This window comes from Pocillopora verrucosa, chromosome 3 (assembly GCF_036669915.1).
Source record: "Pocillopora verrucosa isolate sample1 chromosome 3, ASM3666991v2, whole genome shotgun sequence".
Classification (NCBI taxonomy): Eukaryota; Metazoa; Cnidaria; class Anthozoa; order Scleractinia; family Pocilloporidae; genus Pocillopora; species Pocillopora verrucosa.
Genome location: NC_089314.1, coordinates 21,122,567 through 21,139,337, shown reverse-complemented (window position 1 = coordinate 21,139,337; position 16,771 = coordinate 21,122,567). Strand labels below are relative to the sequence as shown.

The window sequence follows — 16,771 nt, the reverse complement described above, 5'->3', positions numbered from 1 at the left end:
TCTTAGGTACAATTTCCGCTTGGCGAGGCGTCTTTCTCAGAAAGCGTCGAACATCGTTTAAACATGGCTGATACTGAGACGAAGGTGAAAATTGAAGATACTGACCCACAAAGTGTTCAAGATTTGACTGGATTTGTACCATTCGGCATGTTCTACTTTTAAACATTCTCTAGTTTTGTGTGTTCTTGTCTTTATTCGTCGTTTGTGGTTATGATCATTTTTTAGCGACATACTTCCTATTGCAATTCCCGATTTTTCACGATTGTGATATGTATCAATTTTATCATTGGATTTAAACGACAATGTACTTGTTGCTTTCTTGTCTCTCTTGTTTCTTTTTCCTTCATTTATAGGTACAAACCTTGCTTCAGCAAATGGTAAGTATGTGTAAGTTTTTAGTGCTCATCCAGTTACTAGCTTTTATTTTGGTTTCGAAATGTCTGCGTCTATAAATTGTATGTTGTAAAACTTGTTGTTTCTAATTCATAGCAAGACAAGTTTCAGCAGATGTCAGACCAGATCATCACAAGAAATATCCTTTACTAGAGTTTATTATCGGTGTATACACTCTCAGGTTATTTCACTGCTGCAAGTTGACGACATTTGACATATAAGCAATACATCTATCGACTGTAATTTTAATATGCTATCAACGAAGAAATGTCCAAACGTAATTGACATCGGCAAATTGTCTTATTATTCTGTCGGTAAATTACACAGGGTCTGTCGTATATCTAAACGCACCTCTTTCCTATTATTTAAATATTTTTTTAAATCCGAAAATGGGAAAAAGGCCCGTTGTTTATGTGGAAGGTCCATTGGATATTTATGGGTGATTCTGGAATGTTGTGAAAATTTGTTATTCTATTACCAAACCGGTCAATGTCTCATGAGGGCGTAAAGCTGCATCGCAATGGCTTCTATAAAAAAATATATTTTGAGTACAAACCTCTGTTACATTCCTCTACAGTGCACTGTGTAATTGGTTATTTGTACTCTTATTGAACTGTCAAGCTAGATCTTATATTGTTACACTGTTAATCACCATACGAGTTAAACCTTGGGTCAGAGAGTGACCTATGGTGTTGTATTCATTTAAGGGATGGTTCAGTAATGAACCAACTGAAAAACTGACTTAGTCTCTGTTTTCAGTGTTGATAGTAGCTGAAGATAAGTTAAATTTAAGCCTGTTTTACAATCCCCTGTTTCATTAAACTGGTTGCATCATGAACATCTAGTTTCTAGTTAACCCTTTAACTCCCAAGATCAGAATGTTAATTCTTCCCTCTAGCAGCTACATATTTCCTTGTAAATGAGTTACGGGAATTTGGTGTTAGATCAAGATATCAACCTGTACCTTATAAGTTTGAGCATCATTCTCATTACCTGTTGCCGGATGATATGTGAATACCTGTGAATCACTTTTGAGGGTTAAAAGGTTTACTCTGGTGCTTGAGAAGATGACGTTGTACTGAAAGCTATTTCATACTCAATATCTGCTATTCAGTGCATGGAGAAAAAGTTTATATGTTCAAAATATGTTAATGGTGGGAATAGCCTCTCTTTTTCAATTTAAACATCAAATCATCCATAATATTTAAGTATTCCTTTGTATAGTGCAACAAAGTCAATACATTAGCAAGCAAACAAGACCAATAAGAAGACACCCACAAATTGGCCAGATGATGATATTTTTCCTAATTCCCCCAATTAGTTGGTAAGAATAAATAGGTAGCTGCCTGAGGGGAATTATTTCGTGAGAATAGAAGATTTCACAAAGTTTCAGTTGTTTTTCCTTAACTAAGGGTACTCGACGACATGAGTACACGAATCGATGATTTGGAGAAGAACATTGGAGACCTGATGAACCAAGCTGGGGTAGATGAGCCAGAAAAGTGAGGAAGAAGTTGGGATTACTAGGCAGCAGATGAAGATCGCAAAAGAACTCAATGTACACCATAAACAAATACAAATACTGTAGCTTCAATAACCATAGTCGAAGCAGTATGTTTTCAAAGCTTTGCACTTTTAAATGTATGCACATAATTAGATTTGAACAGTGACTCTAATTTTTTTTCCATGGGGCTTTTTGAGTTAGTATTGTTATGTAATTTGGTTATGATTTTCATTGAAGACATAAAATATTTACAATAAATGTGATTAATTTGATGAATATAATTTCAGCTAATGCATCAATGTATCTCCAAGTTAGATGTTTTTCCCAGTTCCTCAAATTTTTTAAATTAGTTTCTTTTGTCTTTCCTGTACCTAAGCACTGAGGTTATGCATTTTGGGATTATTTTTGTAACTGAAAATAAACTGCATAATTACTTAAATGTTATTTGAAAATTTGATCCCACATGTAACTTCCCCACTAAGTGTAGAGAAATCTATTTAGAATTCACAATTTTGGTTGGTGACAAGACACTGATAATATCTCTCATCATTTCTCTCCCACATTATTTGGGTTTCTTTGGGATAAGAATAAATTGAGATACTTAATTTGAGTACATGAGCTGGAGAAATCATAAATGTTTTATTTTCTGGGAAGTTTATTTGACTCTTTAGGCAATTTGGTGGGATCATCCAATACACTGGGAGACTGGGGCATAGTAGCCTAAAGGGAATTAGAGTGGATGTATTTGAAGTATCAAACAATTCTCTTGCAAACAATCATGCGGAAATTTCACTAAGGCATCACCTTCACCAAAATAGACTCACTCCCCCAAAGGCATTTCCATCAGTGTAAACTACTGTAATGATAACAGCCCAATCTAGAGGACAAAGTATTTCACTTCCCATGAAAATGGACTTCTCCACTTTTAATTTCGAAGATCGCTCATTAGAGGCTTTAACGGCAGTTAATAGCTCAAAAAAATTCGTTCAGGGTAAAGATTAACGAAAGGGTAAAGATTAGCTTGTTGTCAAACCTGGCAGAGGCGTGAGAGTGTTTTCAAAGGTGGGGATGGCGGGGGATAACATCGATATCTTTTACCAAGACAAGCGCGACCCCAACTAAAATCTCTCATACTGTCTCTTTCGTGGTTATAACTCTTTCTAATGCAGTGTTCCGTTAATCCGTAAACCATTTTTAACTATGCGCAGGAATATACTATTTCCAGAAGCGTCATGGTTTATTTGCTGTTTTGATTTTATGCGCGAACAAACCAAACATGCATCTCTGTTACCTTTTAATAGCATCCTTTGTGAGGTTACGCCAAAGATTCGGATCAAAATGTGTAGAATTTTACTCCATGGTTACGAATTTAATGGTAATGATCACTAAAAACAAGGAGCAAATTCCCCAGTCCCGCTTGAGAAATACCATTAACTTTGTTTTGCACCACTTTCTCCACTTTTGTTATTCAAATCAATGTTTTGTCGATGTATTACGAGCGATGAAGACGAATCGTGAGGGAGATTTGAGGGAATTGCGAGGGTTTGAGAATTGCATGAGAAAACGCACAGTTTTATTTACAGATTGACGTCTTAGTATTACTATTATCTAATGGTTAACCAATGCATTAAAACTGCATCATTTATTAACGATAATCGTAGGAGTAAAATTAAGATCCATCGCGCAATTTACATTTACTGAGGACTTCTCGAATACAAGTGCGTGCGAATGGTACAAGACAATAATATTTCCTATTTGCGATCGGTTTCGCGACACATTTATGACTAAATACAAAGAGTGTCTTGGAATCAGTCCATTACGATAATAGGAGATAATCCATTTTCTTTTAAATATCTAAATACAGAGAGCCCGAAATGCAAAATTGAGGCAAACGAGTGGTTTAATGACATACGCGTTTAAGTAAGTTATAATAACAACCGTGATGACGCAAGCAAGTTTCAAATAGGCTAGTTCGATTCGTAATGAATATGATTTGAATCTATTTCCTGGAGATGAGGTGATAGCTTTACCACTATTTTTTCAAGTGTGGTCCAAACAAATGTATCGTTGACGCAGAAGGGATGATTACTCAGTGATTTAACTGACTTTTACCGAAGTAGTCTCGAGGAGAAGCTGGGTCAGTTTGTTTTCGATTGGAGAAACCGTATTGAACCAGAATCGCATACTAGAATCCAGTTACGTTTGTTAAGCGAAACTTAGAGAGGACTTGAAGGACACTTGAAATGGATAATCAGGTTGGTGATGGGAAAAACCGAATTGTACATTACAGCTACAACCTCACAACGGAAAATGAGCAGAAACAGAGACCGAAATCATCTGGCAAAGGTTTATTTAGCAGATTGACAAGAAATAGTGCCATGTTTGGATCTGATAGCACCCTTAATGCGCTCTACCAAGCGGACGACGGGATGAAAAGAAGTAGAAGCATTCCTAATTTTGGGCGAAACATTCTGGGAGGGAACGATTTAAAGGAAAGTCCCGATTCCCCGAAACCTAAGAATACGTTTGCCTTCGGTGAGGAAATGCCAGGCTTTTCAACGGAAACAATTACGCAGAATCCCGCAAAGACGGGTAATAGTTCACAAGAGCTTCGTTCACGCAAGTGTGGGCTCGGTGATCTAACAAACCGAGGAATCATGAGTCATAAACTCAGAAAGAAAGCAGTCTGTGACTCCTCTGACAATTTGCATTATCAAAGACAATTTCTTCGAGTTTTAAACAAGAGATTTTAAGGTACTATTGTTCTCTGACGAATAATCGAAAAGCTGTTTATACCGAAACCACTTAAAGGCGCGGGTTTTCGGTACATTTAGCGAGTTTGCATCTTGATGCATCAGAGTAGAATCAGTTGTTGGTAGTGAACGTATCTGAGTAAAAGCTATTTGTATTTTAAAGCATTTTGTGTATCACTCTCATTAGAGAAAAAGAAAATGCAACTAATTGGAGTATCTCGATGATGTTTGTAAATAGGGAAGCTAAAAGAGGTTCCTTGTATAAATATAATGATTTCTGTTAAAAACGCACCGAGTACTTTTTCAAAGAATCTATCCTGTACGGAGAAACAAAATATTGAGTTGTCACTTGACATTAAAAACATGCTAAACTGCATAACTTGAAGGCCTCCATTGTAATACTTATTTTATGAGATTTCTCTTTTTCACTCATCTGAAGTTAATAACCGTCTCATATTCGACTCGTAAAAAAGACATTTCCGCTACTTATTTATTCTGTTTGCGCGGCACAAAGTATACTTCTATTCACGCTCAAAACACATCAGGAGTTCTTAAAAGTATTAGTATTTCAATGGGCGAAAAAAGGAGAAAACCTGAAACATGCAAATTCATCATCCTATTTAAGACGGCACTGAGGGCACGTTTTCATGTTTTGAAAATATATCATGTCCGAGGCGCACGTACAGGCAAAACGTCGCCAGCTGATATAATTCCAAAATAAACTTTTCCTCGCTTATGTTTCTCTATGACACTAAAACATCCTGTCGCAAAGGGAAGGGAAATAATGCAATGAAAACGGGGTTTTATTCAGCGTGATTTATTCAGAGGTAAGCAGAAATTTAAAGTAAAATCATTCCATTGTCATGCATGTAAGATGAGATTTATGAATAAACATCAAAAGATAACTAAAAGAGCCGCCTTTATTAACAAGCCGATCGCTCGTGAATATATTTGTCTAAAGGTGATTTTAGTTTCGTTCAGGTTTAATGAGACAAGAGGAGATAGATTGACACAAAGAATGTAGACATTTGCTTGATAGTTAGGTCGATACAAGAAAATTGATCCAAGGAATTCTTAGTTATGTCTGTTTGCCATTAAAAAGCATTGCCTTTGAGTAGATTTCCGTGTTACCCCATACTATATATATCCTAAGAAGAGCCGTAATCCCAAATAAGGTAATCTATCCAACACTGTATGCATAATGAGGTATAGGGCCGAGCGGAAATCTTGCCCTACCTTTTACTATTTTACGACTATTTCAAAGATTGTTTTTCCTAACTTAATGATTCTTTCACTGAAGCTCCTTGCTATCCAAATTTGGTCTGTCATCGAAACACAGGACAACTGATCGAAGATCCTAAGGACTTGAATACATGGATAAAATTAAAAGATGCTCAATTGAAAGTAAGATTATCTCATGTTCAAGTGATGTTAATATTTCTTCGACAACCAATCAGAGAAGCGCTCTGGTGATAGGACAAATAGGCAGCTTTGGCTGAAAAGAGCGGCTTTTTTTCCGTCAGCAACGAGACAGTTTGTCAGTTTTTTGTTAAAAACACACCAGGTGGGCTTACAGTGTTACTAAACTTGTGGCTTTAAGCACGCCTAGAAGCTTCTTTAAATCGAAATTAAATCACGCCTAGTATTCAAATGAGGCACTTGGTTGTTTCTAACAGAGAAGGATTAAGTTCAATAACTCTTCCTTTCGAACTATGATTGCTTTTTACCGGCAAAAAAGATTAACAGTTGCCGCCTCCATTGTAAACAATCCATTCAGCGCTTTCTCACTAGCCAGCCATTACCGCACGCCTAATTTAGTCGATTTGACATCGTCCGTCCGCGGAAAAAAGCTCACCCAGTCTGAAAAACAACAGTCTTTATTTTACATTTTTCATTGATTGTTGGAATGATTTAATAAAAAAAAAATAATTATGATGATAATCATAACAATACTAACAGTCACAATTATCTTAGTGATGCCATCATTCCATTATCGTCTCAAAATATTCTACCAATTTCAATGGGGGAGCTTGATTAAATGGTTGTCAAAAAAGCTTTTCGCGAACTATAATATCAAATCTTATCGATGAGAGGATTTGTATATTAAAATAGGCATCGTGAGCGTTAATTTTTATAATTTATTTTACCTCACCACCTCATCTAATTGAGTTGCCTCGTTAGCGCAGAAGGCAGCGCGTCAGTCTCATAATACGATTTAGAAATCTGAAGGTCGTGAGTTCGATCCTCACACGGGGCAGAGTTTTGTTTTCAACAAACTTCTGCAAAGTCGCACCATGGTACGATCGTCGGAGTATTAAAAGTCATTCTAGCATTTTAAATGGAACCTCTACTTGACTGAAGAGACCTAATATCTAAATAAAACTTAGTTGTGGTCTCCAAATTGCTCGTTTGGCAGCAGACTGTAACAAGAAAACTGCCCGATTGATCCTTATCACGGTTATCACTTTTCGCAAGTGTTTCGAAACAGCTTGTGGTCTGCAGGACCAGGAAAAAGTTATTATTAATTTAGGGTTACTGATAAATTGAAAAAAACAACAAAAAAGGAAAAATTCATTATCCTGATTCTACCTTACCTTAGAGAGGCAAAAAACACATTATAATTTAGTGTTAACAACTGGGTTGAAAACGTAAATTAGCCACCGTAAAGAGTAAAAAGCTGACGTTTCGAGCGTTAGCCCTTCGTCAGAGCGATTGGAGGAATTGTAGGTTGTGTGTGGGTTTATATGCAGAAAGTGGAGCTACGCCATTGGTGGGAATATAGTGACGAGAAAACAGGAATAAATTAGTTGAATGAAAAGCGCTCATTGATTCCGTGGGGATTAAGTGTGCTGATTTGGAAGATAAATTTTTGTTCTAGTGTTTTACGGCTTTCCGAACTGTCTAGATGTAAGGAAAGGCTGCAAACTGCCATATGCTGTTTAGAATGATTAGGAAGATTAAAGTGTCTAGCGACTGGTTTGGATGCGTCCTTGTCATTTCATTCTACGTCGCGAAGGTGTTGCTGCAATGCCCTGCACATGTAAATTCGAGGTTTCCTTTAGATAAGGTCGCAGAAAACTGATGCCGTATGTCAGAGGGCTAAACTTCAACAAAAAAAATTAAGACAGATTCACATGTGATAAAACGATGCGGAAATGGTCCGTGTGAGGCTTGAACTCACGACCTCGGCGTTATCAGCACCGCGCTCTGCCCACTGAGCTAACGGACCACACCTGCTGTGATAAGAAAAACCGTTACAGAGAAAAATGTTAATCCTGATGTAAAGTTTTCTCGACGCATCATAGCCTCAATATAGATTTTTCAAGACGGAAATGATGTAGAGAATTCGCGGGTATCCCTCAACATGACCGCAGCATTATTTACAAGCATGCAAAGCAAATATTTTATTGACCTGTGGTAGATAAAACCGTATTTCTTTATAAGATATAGCCAGGCAGAGGTTATTAATTTTCTATAAATTTTCTCCTAATATAAGCATGAAATAATGTCAAACCAGTTAGATAAGGACCAGAATTATGAGGCGGCCTCGTATTTCCCGTACAGTGGTCTTGCCTCAGTTTACACCGCTAAGAATTTGCCTAATGATCGTACTTTATGATCCGTGGTCAAGGTCCGACCACAGCAACTTATACTCTGTAACTGAGTTCTCAAAAAAGTTCTTGTTGAGAGTTGGGGTAGCTGGAATATGACTAATCTTGAATCAGGCTTTTGATCAGACGTCACAAAGGAGAAACACATATGAGTCGCCTGGTTAGCTCAGTCGGTAGAGCATCAGACTTTTAATCTGAGGGTCATGGGTTCAAGTCCCATATCGGGCGGAACGTCAACATTTTTTTTCTTGTTTAGTCCTCGTTGTTGGCTCGGGGCATGGTAGCGGCTGGGTTCCGTAGAGCGAAGATGACCTAAGGTAGAACAGACGACGTTGTGGTTAAGAAATACCGTCTTCCCGAGGAAAATTCAAAAACAAACTTACAAGGCAAAACAGCACGGAAGAAGTCTCTCAAGCGATGCGTTTTGATTGGTTCTCTCTTTGGTTATCATCTTTTGTGGGACAGACGCATAGATAACGTCGCCATTAAAACTTTTCTGCTTCACTATTTTATTTTAACTGTAAAAACCTTTTTCCGTGTTTACATACTGTCATCTAAACACGAGGAGGGGTTGGGAGAGTTCAAGAAAGTTAAGCAAACCCGACTAGAGATATTGACAGATGCTGTGGACAGCTTTTGAAACCGGCCTCGGCAAAAATTTGACTATAAACAGATAGCACCGATGCTATTCGCTCCTATGCAGTTTCAAGAGCCATAGTCGAGCTTACTCTTCACTTCCGGGCGGAAGTAACCCCATTTTGTTGGGTCACTGGTTAAACATATTTATATGATTTAGAAAGAAAAGTTTATGGTAAAAGATATTGAGGTCAAAAATACTTTAATAAAGACTAAATTTAATAATATTCATTTTGGTCCTTGCTAGCCAGACAAGTAAAGAGGTTGTTTTAAGAGTTTTTTGTACCAAAGCCACGCTGCCTCCCGTAAAATTGCTTAGATAGGGTACTTAAAAATGAATGCCCCGTGTGAGGATCGAACTCACGACCTTCAGATATCTAATTAAATTATGAGACTGACGCGCTGCCTACTGCGCTAACGAGGCCGGTTGAATGAAATGGATGGTACGTGGCTTCATCATTTGGCATTCACCACAGATTTAACTGCATGATACTACCTACGATTAATGACTGACGGTTATAGTGTCGCAATGATATCATATCTTATTTTCCTATCTATTTATTTATTATTTCTCCTTATTACGAATGTACCTATGGTGAAATAAAGCTTTCTTCTTCATCCACCCACATTTACAACAGATCGCATTGGGAACATAACTAACGAAGTAAGCCTGAAAATCACTACTGCCAGATAGATAGGTTTTAAGCATTGGAATTTACTGCCTTTGAAAATAACTGTTATTACTTTTCACTTTTCCTAGTCGTGTCAGACAAATATGATATATAAACTGAACCTCAGTTCAGAAATCTGACAAAACTGACTAATTTCGCAGCTCACACATCGCTGCACGGCTGTGCAATGAGAAGGGAGTAGAAAGATTCCATTCATGGGTCCTTTTTTTAAATCCATATTTAGACTGGGTATAGTCGTTCCGTGGAAAATTTAACCCAATACTTAAAAGGCCAGTTTATGTCAAGTCAAGCCCGGTTAGCTCAGTCGATAGAGCATCAGACTTTTAATCTGAGGGTCATGGGTTCAAGTCCCATATCGGGCGGAACATCAACATGTTTTTTTCTCGCTCAATCCTCGTTGTTGGCTCAGGGCATGATAGCGGCTGGGTTCCGTAGAGCGAAGACGACTTAAGGTAGAACAGACGACGTTGAAGTACCGTCGTTCCGAGGAAAATTAAAAAGCAAACTTACAAGGCAAAACAGCACGGAAGAAGTCTCTCAAGCGATGCGTTTTGATCGGCTCTTTCCTTGCTTATCATATTTTTAGGACAGACGCATAGATGACATCGCCAGTAAAACTTTTCTGCTTCATTATTATTTTTTAGCAATGGAGAACTTTTTCCGTGTTTACATACTCTCATCTATACACGAGGAGGGGTTGGGAGAGTTCAAGAAAGTTAAGCAAACCCGACTAAAGAGATTGACAGATGCTGTGGACAGCTTTTGAAACCGGTCTCGGCAAAAATTTGACTACAAACAGATAGCACCGATGCTATTCGCTCCTATGCAGTTTCAAGAGCCATAATGGAGCTTACTCTTCACTTCCGGGCGGAAGTAACCCCATTTTGTTGGGTCACTGGTTAAACATATTAATATGATTTAGAAAGAAAAGTTTATGGTAAAAGATATTGAGGTCAAAAATACTTTAATAAAGACTAAATTTAATAATATTCATTTTGGTCCTTGCTAGCCAGACAAGTAAAGAGGTTGTTTTACGAGTTTTTGTACCAAAGCCACGCTGCCTCCCGTAAAATTGCTTAGATAGGGTACTTAAAAATGAATGCCCCGTGTGAGGATCGAACTCACGACCTTCAGATATCTAATTAGATTATGAGACTGACGCGCTGCCTACTGCGCTAACGAGGCTGGTTGATTGATACGGCATTTACCACAGATTTAAGTGCATGATACCCCTTACGATGAATGACTAACGGTTATAGTGTCGCCATAATATTATATCTTATTTACCTGTCTATTTATTTATCATTTCTAGTTATTACGAATGTACCTATGGTGAAATAAGGCTTTCTCCTCCATCCACCCACATTTACAACAGATCACATTGTGGACATGAACAAAGCTAACAAAGTAAGCCTGAAAATCACTACTGCCAGATTGATAGGTTTCAAGCATTGGTATTTACTGCCTTTGAAAATAAGTGTTATTACTTTTCACTTTTCATAGTCGTGTCAGACAAATATGATATATGAATTGAACCTCAATTCAGAAATCTGACAAAACTGACTAATTTCGCAGCTCACACATCGCTGCACGGTTGGGCAACGAGAAGGGAGTAGAAAGATTCCATTCATGAGTCTTTTTTTAAATCCATATTTAGACTGGGTATAGTCGTTCCGTGGAAAATTTAAGTTAATACTTAAAAGGCAAAGTTTATGACTAGTCCAGCCCGGTTAGCTCAGTCGGTAGAGCATCAGACTTTTAATCTGAGGGTCATGGGTTCAAGTCCCATATCGGGCGGAACGTCAACATGTTTTTTTCTTGCTCAATCCTCGTTGTTGGCTCAGGGCATGGTAGCGGCTGGGTTCCGTAGAGCGAAGACGACCTAAGGTAGAACAGACGACGTTGAAGTACCGTCGTCCCGAGGAAAATTCAAAAACAAACTTACAAGGCAAAACAGCACGGAAGAAGTCTCTCAAGCGATGCGTTTTGATTGGCTCTTTCCTTGCTTATAATATTTTTTAGGACAGACGCATAGATGACATCGCCATTAAAACTTTTCTGCTTCATTATTATTTTTTAGCAATGGAGAACTTTTTCCGTGTTTACATACTCTCATCTTAACACGAGGAGGGGTTGGGAGAGTTCGAGAAAGTTAAGGAACCCGAATAAGAGATTGTCGATGCTGTGGACAGCTTTTGAAACCGGCCTCGGCAAAAATTTGACTATAAACAGATAGCACCGATGCTATTCGCTCCTATGCAGTTTCAAGAGCCATAGTCGAGCTTACTCTTCACTTCCGGGCGGAAGTAACCCCATTTTGTTGGGTCACTGGTTAAACATATTATATGATTTAGAAAGAAAAGTTTATGGTGAAAGATATTAAGTCAAAAATACTTTAATAAAGACTAAATTTAATATTATTCATTTTGGTCCTCGCTAGCCAGACAAGTAAAGAGGTTGTTTTAAGAGTTTTTTCTAGCCACGCTGCCTCCCGTAAAATTGCTTAGATAGGGTACTTAAAAATAAGAGCCCCGTGTGAAGATCGAACTCACGACCTTCAGATATCTAATTAGATTATGAGACTGACGCACTGCCTACTGCGCTAACGAGGCTGGTTAATTGGCATTCACCACTGATTTAAGTGTATGATACCACCTACGATGAATGACTACAGGTTATAGTGTCGCCATGATATTATATCTTATTTACCTGTCTATTTATTTATTATTTCTACTTATTACGAATGTACCTATGGTGAAATAAGGCTTTCTTCTCCATCCACCCACATTTACAACAGATCGCATTGTTGCTAACGAGGCTGGTTGATTGACTGGCATTTACCACAGATTTAAGTGATGAATGACTTACGGTTATAGTGTCGCCATGATATTATATCTTATTTACCTGTCTATTTATTTATTATTTATACTTATAACGGATGTACCTATGGTGAAATAAGGCTTTCTTCTCCATCCACCCACATTTACAACAGATCGCATTGTGGACATGAACAAAGCTAACAAAGAAAGCCTGAAAATCACAACTGTCAGATTGATAGGTTACAGGCATTGGAATTTACTGCCTTTGAAAATAACTGTTCTTACTTTTCACTTTTCATAGTCGTGTTAGACAAACATGATATATGAGTCGAACCTCAATTCAGAAATCTGACAAAACTGACTAATTTCGTAGCTCACACATCGCTACACGGCTGTGCAACGAGAAGGGAGTAGAAAGATTCCATTCATGGGTCCTTTTTTAAATATATTTTTTTACATATTTAGACTGGATATAGTCGTTCCGAGCAAAATCTTAGTTAATACTTACTAGGTGTGATTATGTCAAGTCCAGCCCGGTTAGCTCAGTCGGTAGAGCATCAGACTTTTAATCTGAGGGTCATGGGTTCAAGTCCCATATCGGGCGGAACGTCATTTTTTTTACTTGCCCAATCCCCGTTGTTGGCTCAACGTATGATAGCGGCAAAATATTTTTTAGGACAGACGCATAGATGACGTCGCCATTAAAACTTTTCTGCTTCATTAATATTTTTTAGCAATGGAGAACTTTTTCCGTGTTTACATACTCTCATCTAAACACGAGGAGAGGTTGGGGAGTTCGAGAAAGTTAAGCATTCCACTTAACGGCAGAAGTCTGATTAGTGTTAGGGAGTCGGATATTTTTTCCTCTACAGTTTAATGGACGATGCAGTTGAAGCTTGTTTTGTGTTATTTTCAAACAATGGTCCGACCACAGCAACTTGATCTCCGTTGTTGAGTTCTCCCATATAGTTATGTAAAGAGTTTGAAGTAGCTTGAATAAAAAACTTGCGATCAGGCGTTCAATGAGAGCAATACATAACTTAAAAGCGAGTCGCCTGGTTAGCTCAGTCGGTAGAGCATCAGACTTTTAATTTGAGGGTCATGGGTTCAAGTCCCATACCGGGCGATAACACTGGTATATTTTAGTTTGTTAAAGATATTTTTTACTATCTTTTACTTTAGATAGCTCACTCTATCAAATGGAACTATAGCGAACTTCAAAATTCTTTGGAATATTTCCTACCTTTTTTGATATTGTCATGTGGCCATCACCGATTTACGGTTTTTTACGGCTTAACCCTCAATTCAGACTGAAGCCCACCATGACGTGCAATCTCATGATACCTTCCTGTTGATTGCGTGCTCTCATGAAACGGCAGAAGTCTGGGTATTATGAACGAGCCGCATGTTTACACCATGCTCCTTCAATCTCTCCAGCAAAGATCTCACAGCCAAGCCTGATTTAAATTAATGCGTTTAGTCAAGTTGTGGAGGAAAAAAAAAAGTGTTGATGCTCCGCCCGAAGGGAACATTCGTGATAAGGTACATCAGGTACATTCGTGATAAGTTGAAATGATAAATAAATAGATAGGTAAATAAGATATAATATCATTGGAAAACTGTAACCGTTAGTCAATCATCATAGATAGTATCATGCAGTTTAATCTGTGGTAAATGCCAAATCATGAAGCCACATGCTAACCATTTCATTCAACCGCCTCGTTAGCGCAGTAGGCAGCGCGTCAGTCTCATAATCTAATTAGATATCTGAAGGTCGTGAGTTCGATCCTCACACGGGGCATTCTTTTTTAAGTACTTAATCTAAAAAATTTTACGGGAGGCAGCGTGGCTTTGGTAGAAAAAACTCTTAAAACAACCTCTTTACTTGCCTGGCTAGCAAGGACCAAAATGAATATTATTAAATTTAGTCTTTATCAAAGTATTTTTGACTTCAACATCTTTTACCATAACCTTTTACCGGGTTTGCTTAACTTTCTCGAACTCTCCCAACCCCTCCTCGTGTTTAGATCAGAGTATAAAATAGTGAAGCAGAAAAGTTTTAATGGCGAGGTCATCTATGAGTCTGTCCTACAATAGATGATAACCAAAGCGAGAGCCAACCAAAACGCATCACTTGAGAGACTTCTTTCGTGCTGTTTTGCCTTGTAAGTTTGTTTTTGAATTTTCCTCGGGACGACGGTACTTCAACGTCGTCTGTTCTACCTTAGGTCGTCTTCGCTCTACGGAACCCAGCCGCTATCGTGCCCTGAGCCAACAGCAAGGATTGAGCAAGAAAAAAAAAGTTGACGTTCCGCCCGATATGGGACTTGAACCCATGACCCTCAGATTAAAAGTCTGATGCTCTACCGACTGAGCTAACCGGGCTGGACTTTACGTAATCATGTCTGAGATTTTCCTTGCAACAACTATACCCAGTCTAGATATGGATTTAAAAAAAGGACCCATGAATGGAATCTTTCTACTCCCTTCTCGTTGCCCAACCGATATGGTTGAATCTCGCATAAGGGATTTTCGGGCTAACATCGTCTGCTATGTTTACATCCCTTATGCAATCTGTTGTAAATGTGGGTGGATGAAGAAGAGAGCCTTATTTCAATTCACCACAGGTACATTCGTGATGGTGGAAATAATAAATAAATAGATAAGTAAATAAGATATAATATCGTGGGGACATTATAACCGTTAGTTAATCGTCGTAGGTAGTATCATGCAGTTAAATCTGAGGTGAATGCCAAATCATGAAGCCACATATCATCCATTCCATTCAACCGGCCTCGCTAGCGCAGTAGGCAGCGCGTCAGTCTCATAGTCTAATTAGCTATTTGAAGGTCGTGAGTTCGACCCTCACACGAGGCATTCATTTTTAAGTACCTAATCTAAGCAACTTTACGGGAGGTAGCGTGACTTTGATACAAAAAAATACAACCTCTTTACTTGCCTGGCTAGCAAAATGACCAAAATGAATATTATAATATTAGATATTAAATATTATGTGGGGTAAATTCTGGAGATCAAACGGATATAGCAGAAATGCTAAACTCCTTTTTCACAGAAATTGGGCCAGGCCTTAGTAGAGACGTGTCAGAAGTTGATAAATCCTTCGAAGAATTTCTTATTGAAACTGATAAAAATTTTGTTTTTGAAAAAACAACACCAACACATGTCTTTGCACTACTATCAAAGCTTTGCAAGTCAGAGGCAACTGGATTAGATAATATCTCAGCAAAACTTCTAAGGGAATGTCCTGATGTTCTAGCGGAATCTCTTACTCATCTATTCAATCAATCCATAATGACTGGCATCTTTCCCGATGAGTGGAAATCTGCCAGAGTCACTCCATTGTATAAAAATACTGGGAAGCGCTCTGATCCGACTAATTATCGACCAATATCAATAATTCCAGTTGTGGCCAAAGTCTTTGAACGGATAATTTACGATCAGCTTTATCGTTATTTAACTAACAACAACTTTCTCTCGTGCCATCAATCTGGTTTTCGGTCTTTGCATTCCACGCTCACAGCACTTATTGAAGCTACAGATAGTTGGGCAATGGATATAGACCGTGGTCTTGTTAATGCCGTAGTGTTTTTAGACCTCAAAAAGGCATTTGATACAGTAGATCACGATATTTTGCTACGAAAATTGCAATACTATGGGATTTGTTGGACCAGTCATCAATAGTTTGCTTCTTATTTAGATAATCGAACACAGATTTGCCATGTAAATTCTTGTAAGTCAACTCCGAAATATCTAAGATGTGGTGTTCCCCAGGGAACAATTTTGGGACCCCTTCTGTTTTTAATATATATTAATGACTTACCACATTGTCTGACATATTCGGAACCCAGAATGTACGCAGATGATACCAGCCTAACGCTTGCCAGTACTGACTTTGATCATATAAATTATTGCCTTAATTACGACCTGAGTAATGTGTACGAATGGCTGAGTGCTAACAAGCTTACCCTAAATATGACAAAAACTGAGTTTATGCTTATTGCATCAAGGCAGAAGTTATCACAATTTACGGAAAGTCCTTCTCTTACTATAAACGAAATCGCAATAGAACAAGTAACCTCCGCTAAGTCCCTTGGAGTTTATGTCGATCAAAATATCAACTGGGAGTGTCATATTGAAAACATCTCTAAGAAGATAGCTTGTGCCATTGGTGCAATTAAACGAATTCGGCACCTCACTCCATTTAATGTTCTAATTAAAGTTTATAATAGCCTTGTTCAACCACATTTTGATTATTGTAATGTAGTGTGGGGAAACTGTAACAAGGGCCTTTCTGAAAACTGCAAAGGCTTCAAAATCGGGCAGCTCGCATCCTAATGTCTGC

General features: G+C 38.1%; 2 protein-coding genes and 12 non-coding genes across 14 annotated transcripts; 10 read left to right on the top strand and 4 right to left on the bottom strand.

Moving 5' to 3' along the window:
- Positions 1-12: 12 nt before the first annotated feature.
- On the top strand, positions 13-2,515 carry LOC131797683 (heat shock factor-binding protein 1). Its single transcript, XM_059115348.2, has 4 exons — positions 13-135; positions 354-377; positions 490-532; positions 1,811-2,515. The coding sequence occupies exons 1-4, from the start codon at positions 64-66 to the stop codon at positions 1,897-1,899; spliced, it is 228 nt and encodes a 75-aa protein (XP_058971331.1). The 5' UTR covers positions 13-63; the 3' UTR covers positions 1,900-2,515.
- Positions 2,516-3,917: 1,402 nt separating this feature from the next.
- On the top strand, positions 3,918-5,498 carry LOC131797727 (uncharacterized). Its single transcript, XM_059115393.2, has one exon. It carries the CDS (start codon positions 4,141-4,143, stop codon positions 4,648-4,650), a length of 510 nt encoding a protein of 169 aa, XP_058971376.2. The 5' UTR covers positions 3,918-4,140; the 3' UTR covers positions 4,651-5,498.
- A 1,323-nt stretch (positions 5,499-6,821) lies between these two features.
- On the top strand, positions 6,822-6,907 carry Trnam-cau (transfer RNA methionine (anticodon CAU)). Its single transcript is given in 2 exon segments — positions 6,822-6,858; positions 6,872-6,907. It is a non-coding gene; the product is annotated as a tRNA-Met (tRNA).
- An 899-nt stretch (positions 6,908-7,806) lies between these two features.
- Trnai-gau (transfer RNA isoleucine (anticodon GAU)) lies at positions 7,807-7,879 on the bottom strand. Its single transcript has one exon. It is a non-coding gene; the product is annotated as a tRNA-Ile (tRNA).
- A 537-nt stretch (positions 7,880-8,416) lies between these two features.
- Positions 8,417-8,489, top strand: Trnak-uuu (transfer RNA lysine (anticodon UUU)). The gene has a single exon. It is a non-coding gene; the product is annotated as a tRNA-Lys (tRNA).
- A 747-nt stretch (positions 8,490-9,236) lies between these two features.
- On the bottom strand, positions 9,237-9,321 carry Trnam-cau (transfer RNA methionine (anticodon CAU)). Its single transcript is given in 2 exon segments — positions 9,237-9,272; positions 9,285-9,321. It is a non-coding gene; the product is annotated as a tRNA-Met (tRNA).
- Positions 9,322-9,878: 557 nt separating this feature from the next.
- Positions 9,879-9,951, top strand: Trnak-uuu (transfer RNA lysine (anticodon UUU)). Its single transcript has one exon. It is a non-coding gene; the product is annotated as a tRNA-Lys (tRNA).
- A 738-nt stretch (positions 9,952-10,689) lies between these two features.
- Trnam-cau (transfer RNA methionine (anticodon CAU)) lies at positions 10,690-10,774 on the bottom strand. The gene is given in 2 exon segments: positions 10,690-10,725; positions 10,738-10,774. It is a non-coding gene; the product is annotated as a tRNA-Met (tRNA).
- Positions 10,775-11,313: 539 nt separating this feature from the next.
- Trnak-uuu (transfer RNA lysine (anticodon UUU)) lies at positions 11,314-11,386 on the top strand. Its single transcript has one exon. It is a non-coding gene; the product is annotated as a tRNA-Lys (tRNA).
- Positions 11,387-12,939: 1,553 nt separating this feature from the next.
- Trnak-uuu (transfer RNA lysine (anticodon UUU)) lies at positions 12,940-13,012 on the top strand. Its single transcript has one exon. It is a non-coding gene; the product is annotated as a tRNA-Lys (tRNA).
- A 449-nt stretch (positions 13,013-13,461) lies between these two features.
- On the top strand, positions 13,462-13,534 carry Trnak-uuu (transfer RNA lysine (anticodon UUU)). Its single transcript has one exon. It is a non-coding gene; the product is annotated as a tRNA-Lys (tRNA).
- A 590-nt stretch (positions 13,535-14,124) lies between these two features.
- On the top strand, positions 14,125-14,209 carry Trnam-cau (transfer RNA methionine (anticodon CAU)). The gene is given in 2 exon segments: positions 14,125-14,161; positions 14,174-14,209. It is a non-coding gene; the product is annotated as a tRNA-Met (tRNA).
- Positions 14,210-14,720: 511 nt separating this feature from the next.
- Positions 14,721-14,793, bottom strand: Trnak-uuu (transfer RNA lysine (anticodon UUU)). Its single transcript has one exon. It is a non-coding gene; the product is annotated as a tRNA-Lys (tRNA).
- A 407-nt stretch (positions 14,794-15,200) lies between these two features.
- Trnam-cau (transfer RNA methionine (anticodon CAU)) lies at positions 15,201-15,285 on the top strand. The gene is given in 2 exon segments: positions 15,201-15,237; positions 15,250-15,285. It is a non-coding gene; the product is annotated as a tRNA-Met (tRNA).
- Positions 15,286-16,771: the final 1,486 nt, after the last annotated feature.

Bases quoted from the DNA above. Each gene is read 5' to 3' on its own strand.
- LOC131797683 (XM_059115348.2), top strand. From the start codon at position 64: ATGGCTGATACTGAGACGAAGGTGAAAATTGAAGATACTGACCCACAA. The intron at 136-353 runs GTACCATTCGGC...CTTCATTTATAG, and splicing joins TTCAAGATTTGACTGGATTT to GTACAAACCTTGCTTCAGCA. The intron at 378-489 runs GTAAGTATGTGT...TCTAATTCATAG, and splicing joins AAACCTTGCTTCAGCAAATG to CAAGACAAGTTTCAGCAGAT.
- LOC131797727 (XM_059115393.2), top strand. From the start codon at position 4,141: ATGGATAATCAGGTTGGTGATGGGAAAAACCGAATTGTACATTACAGC.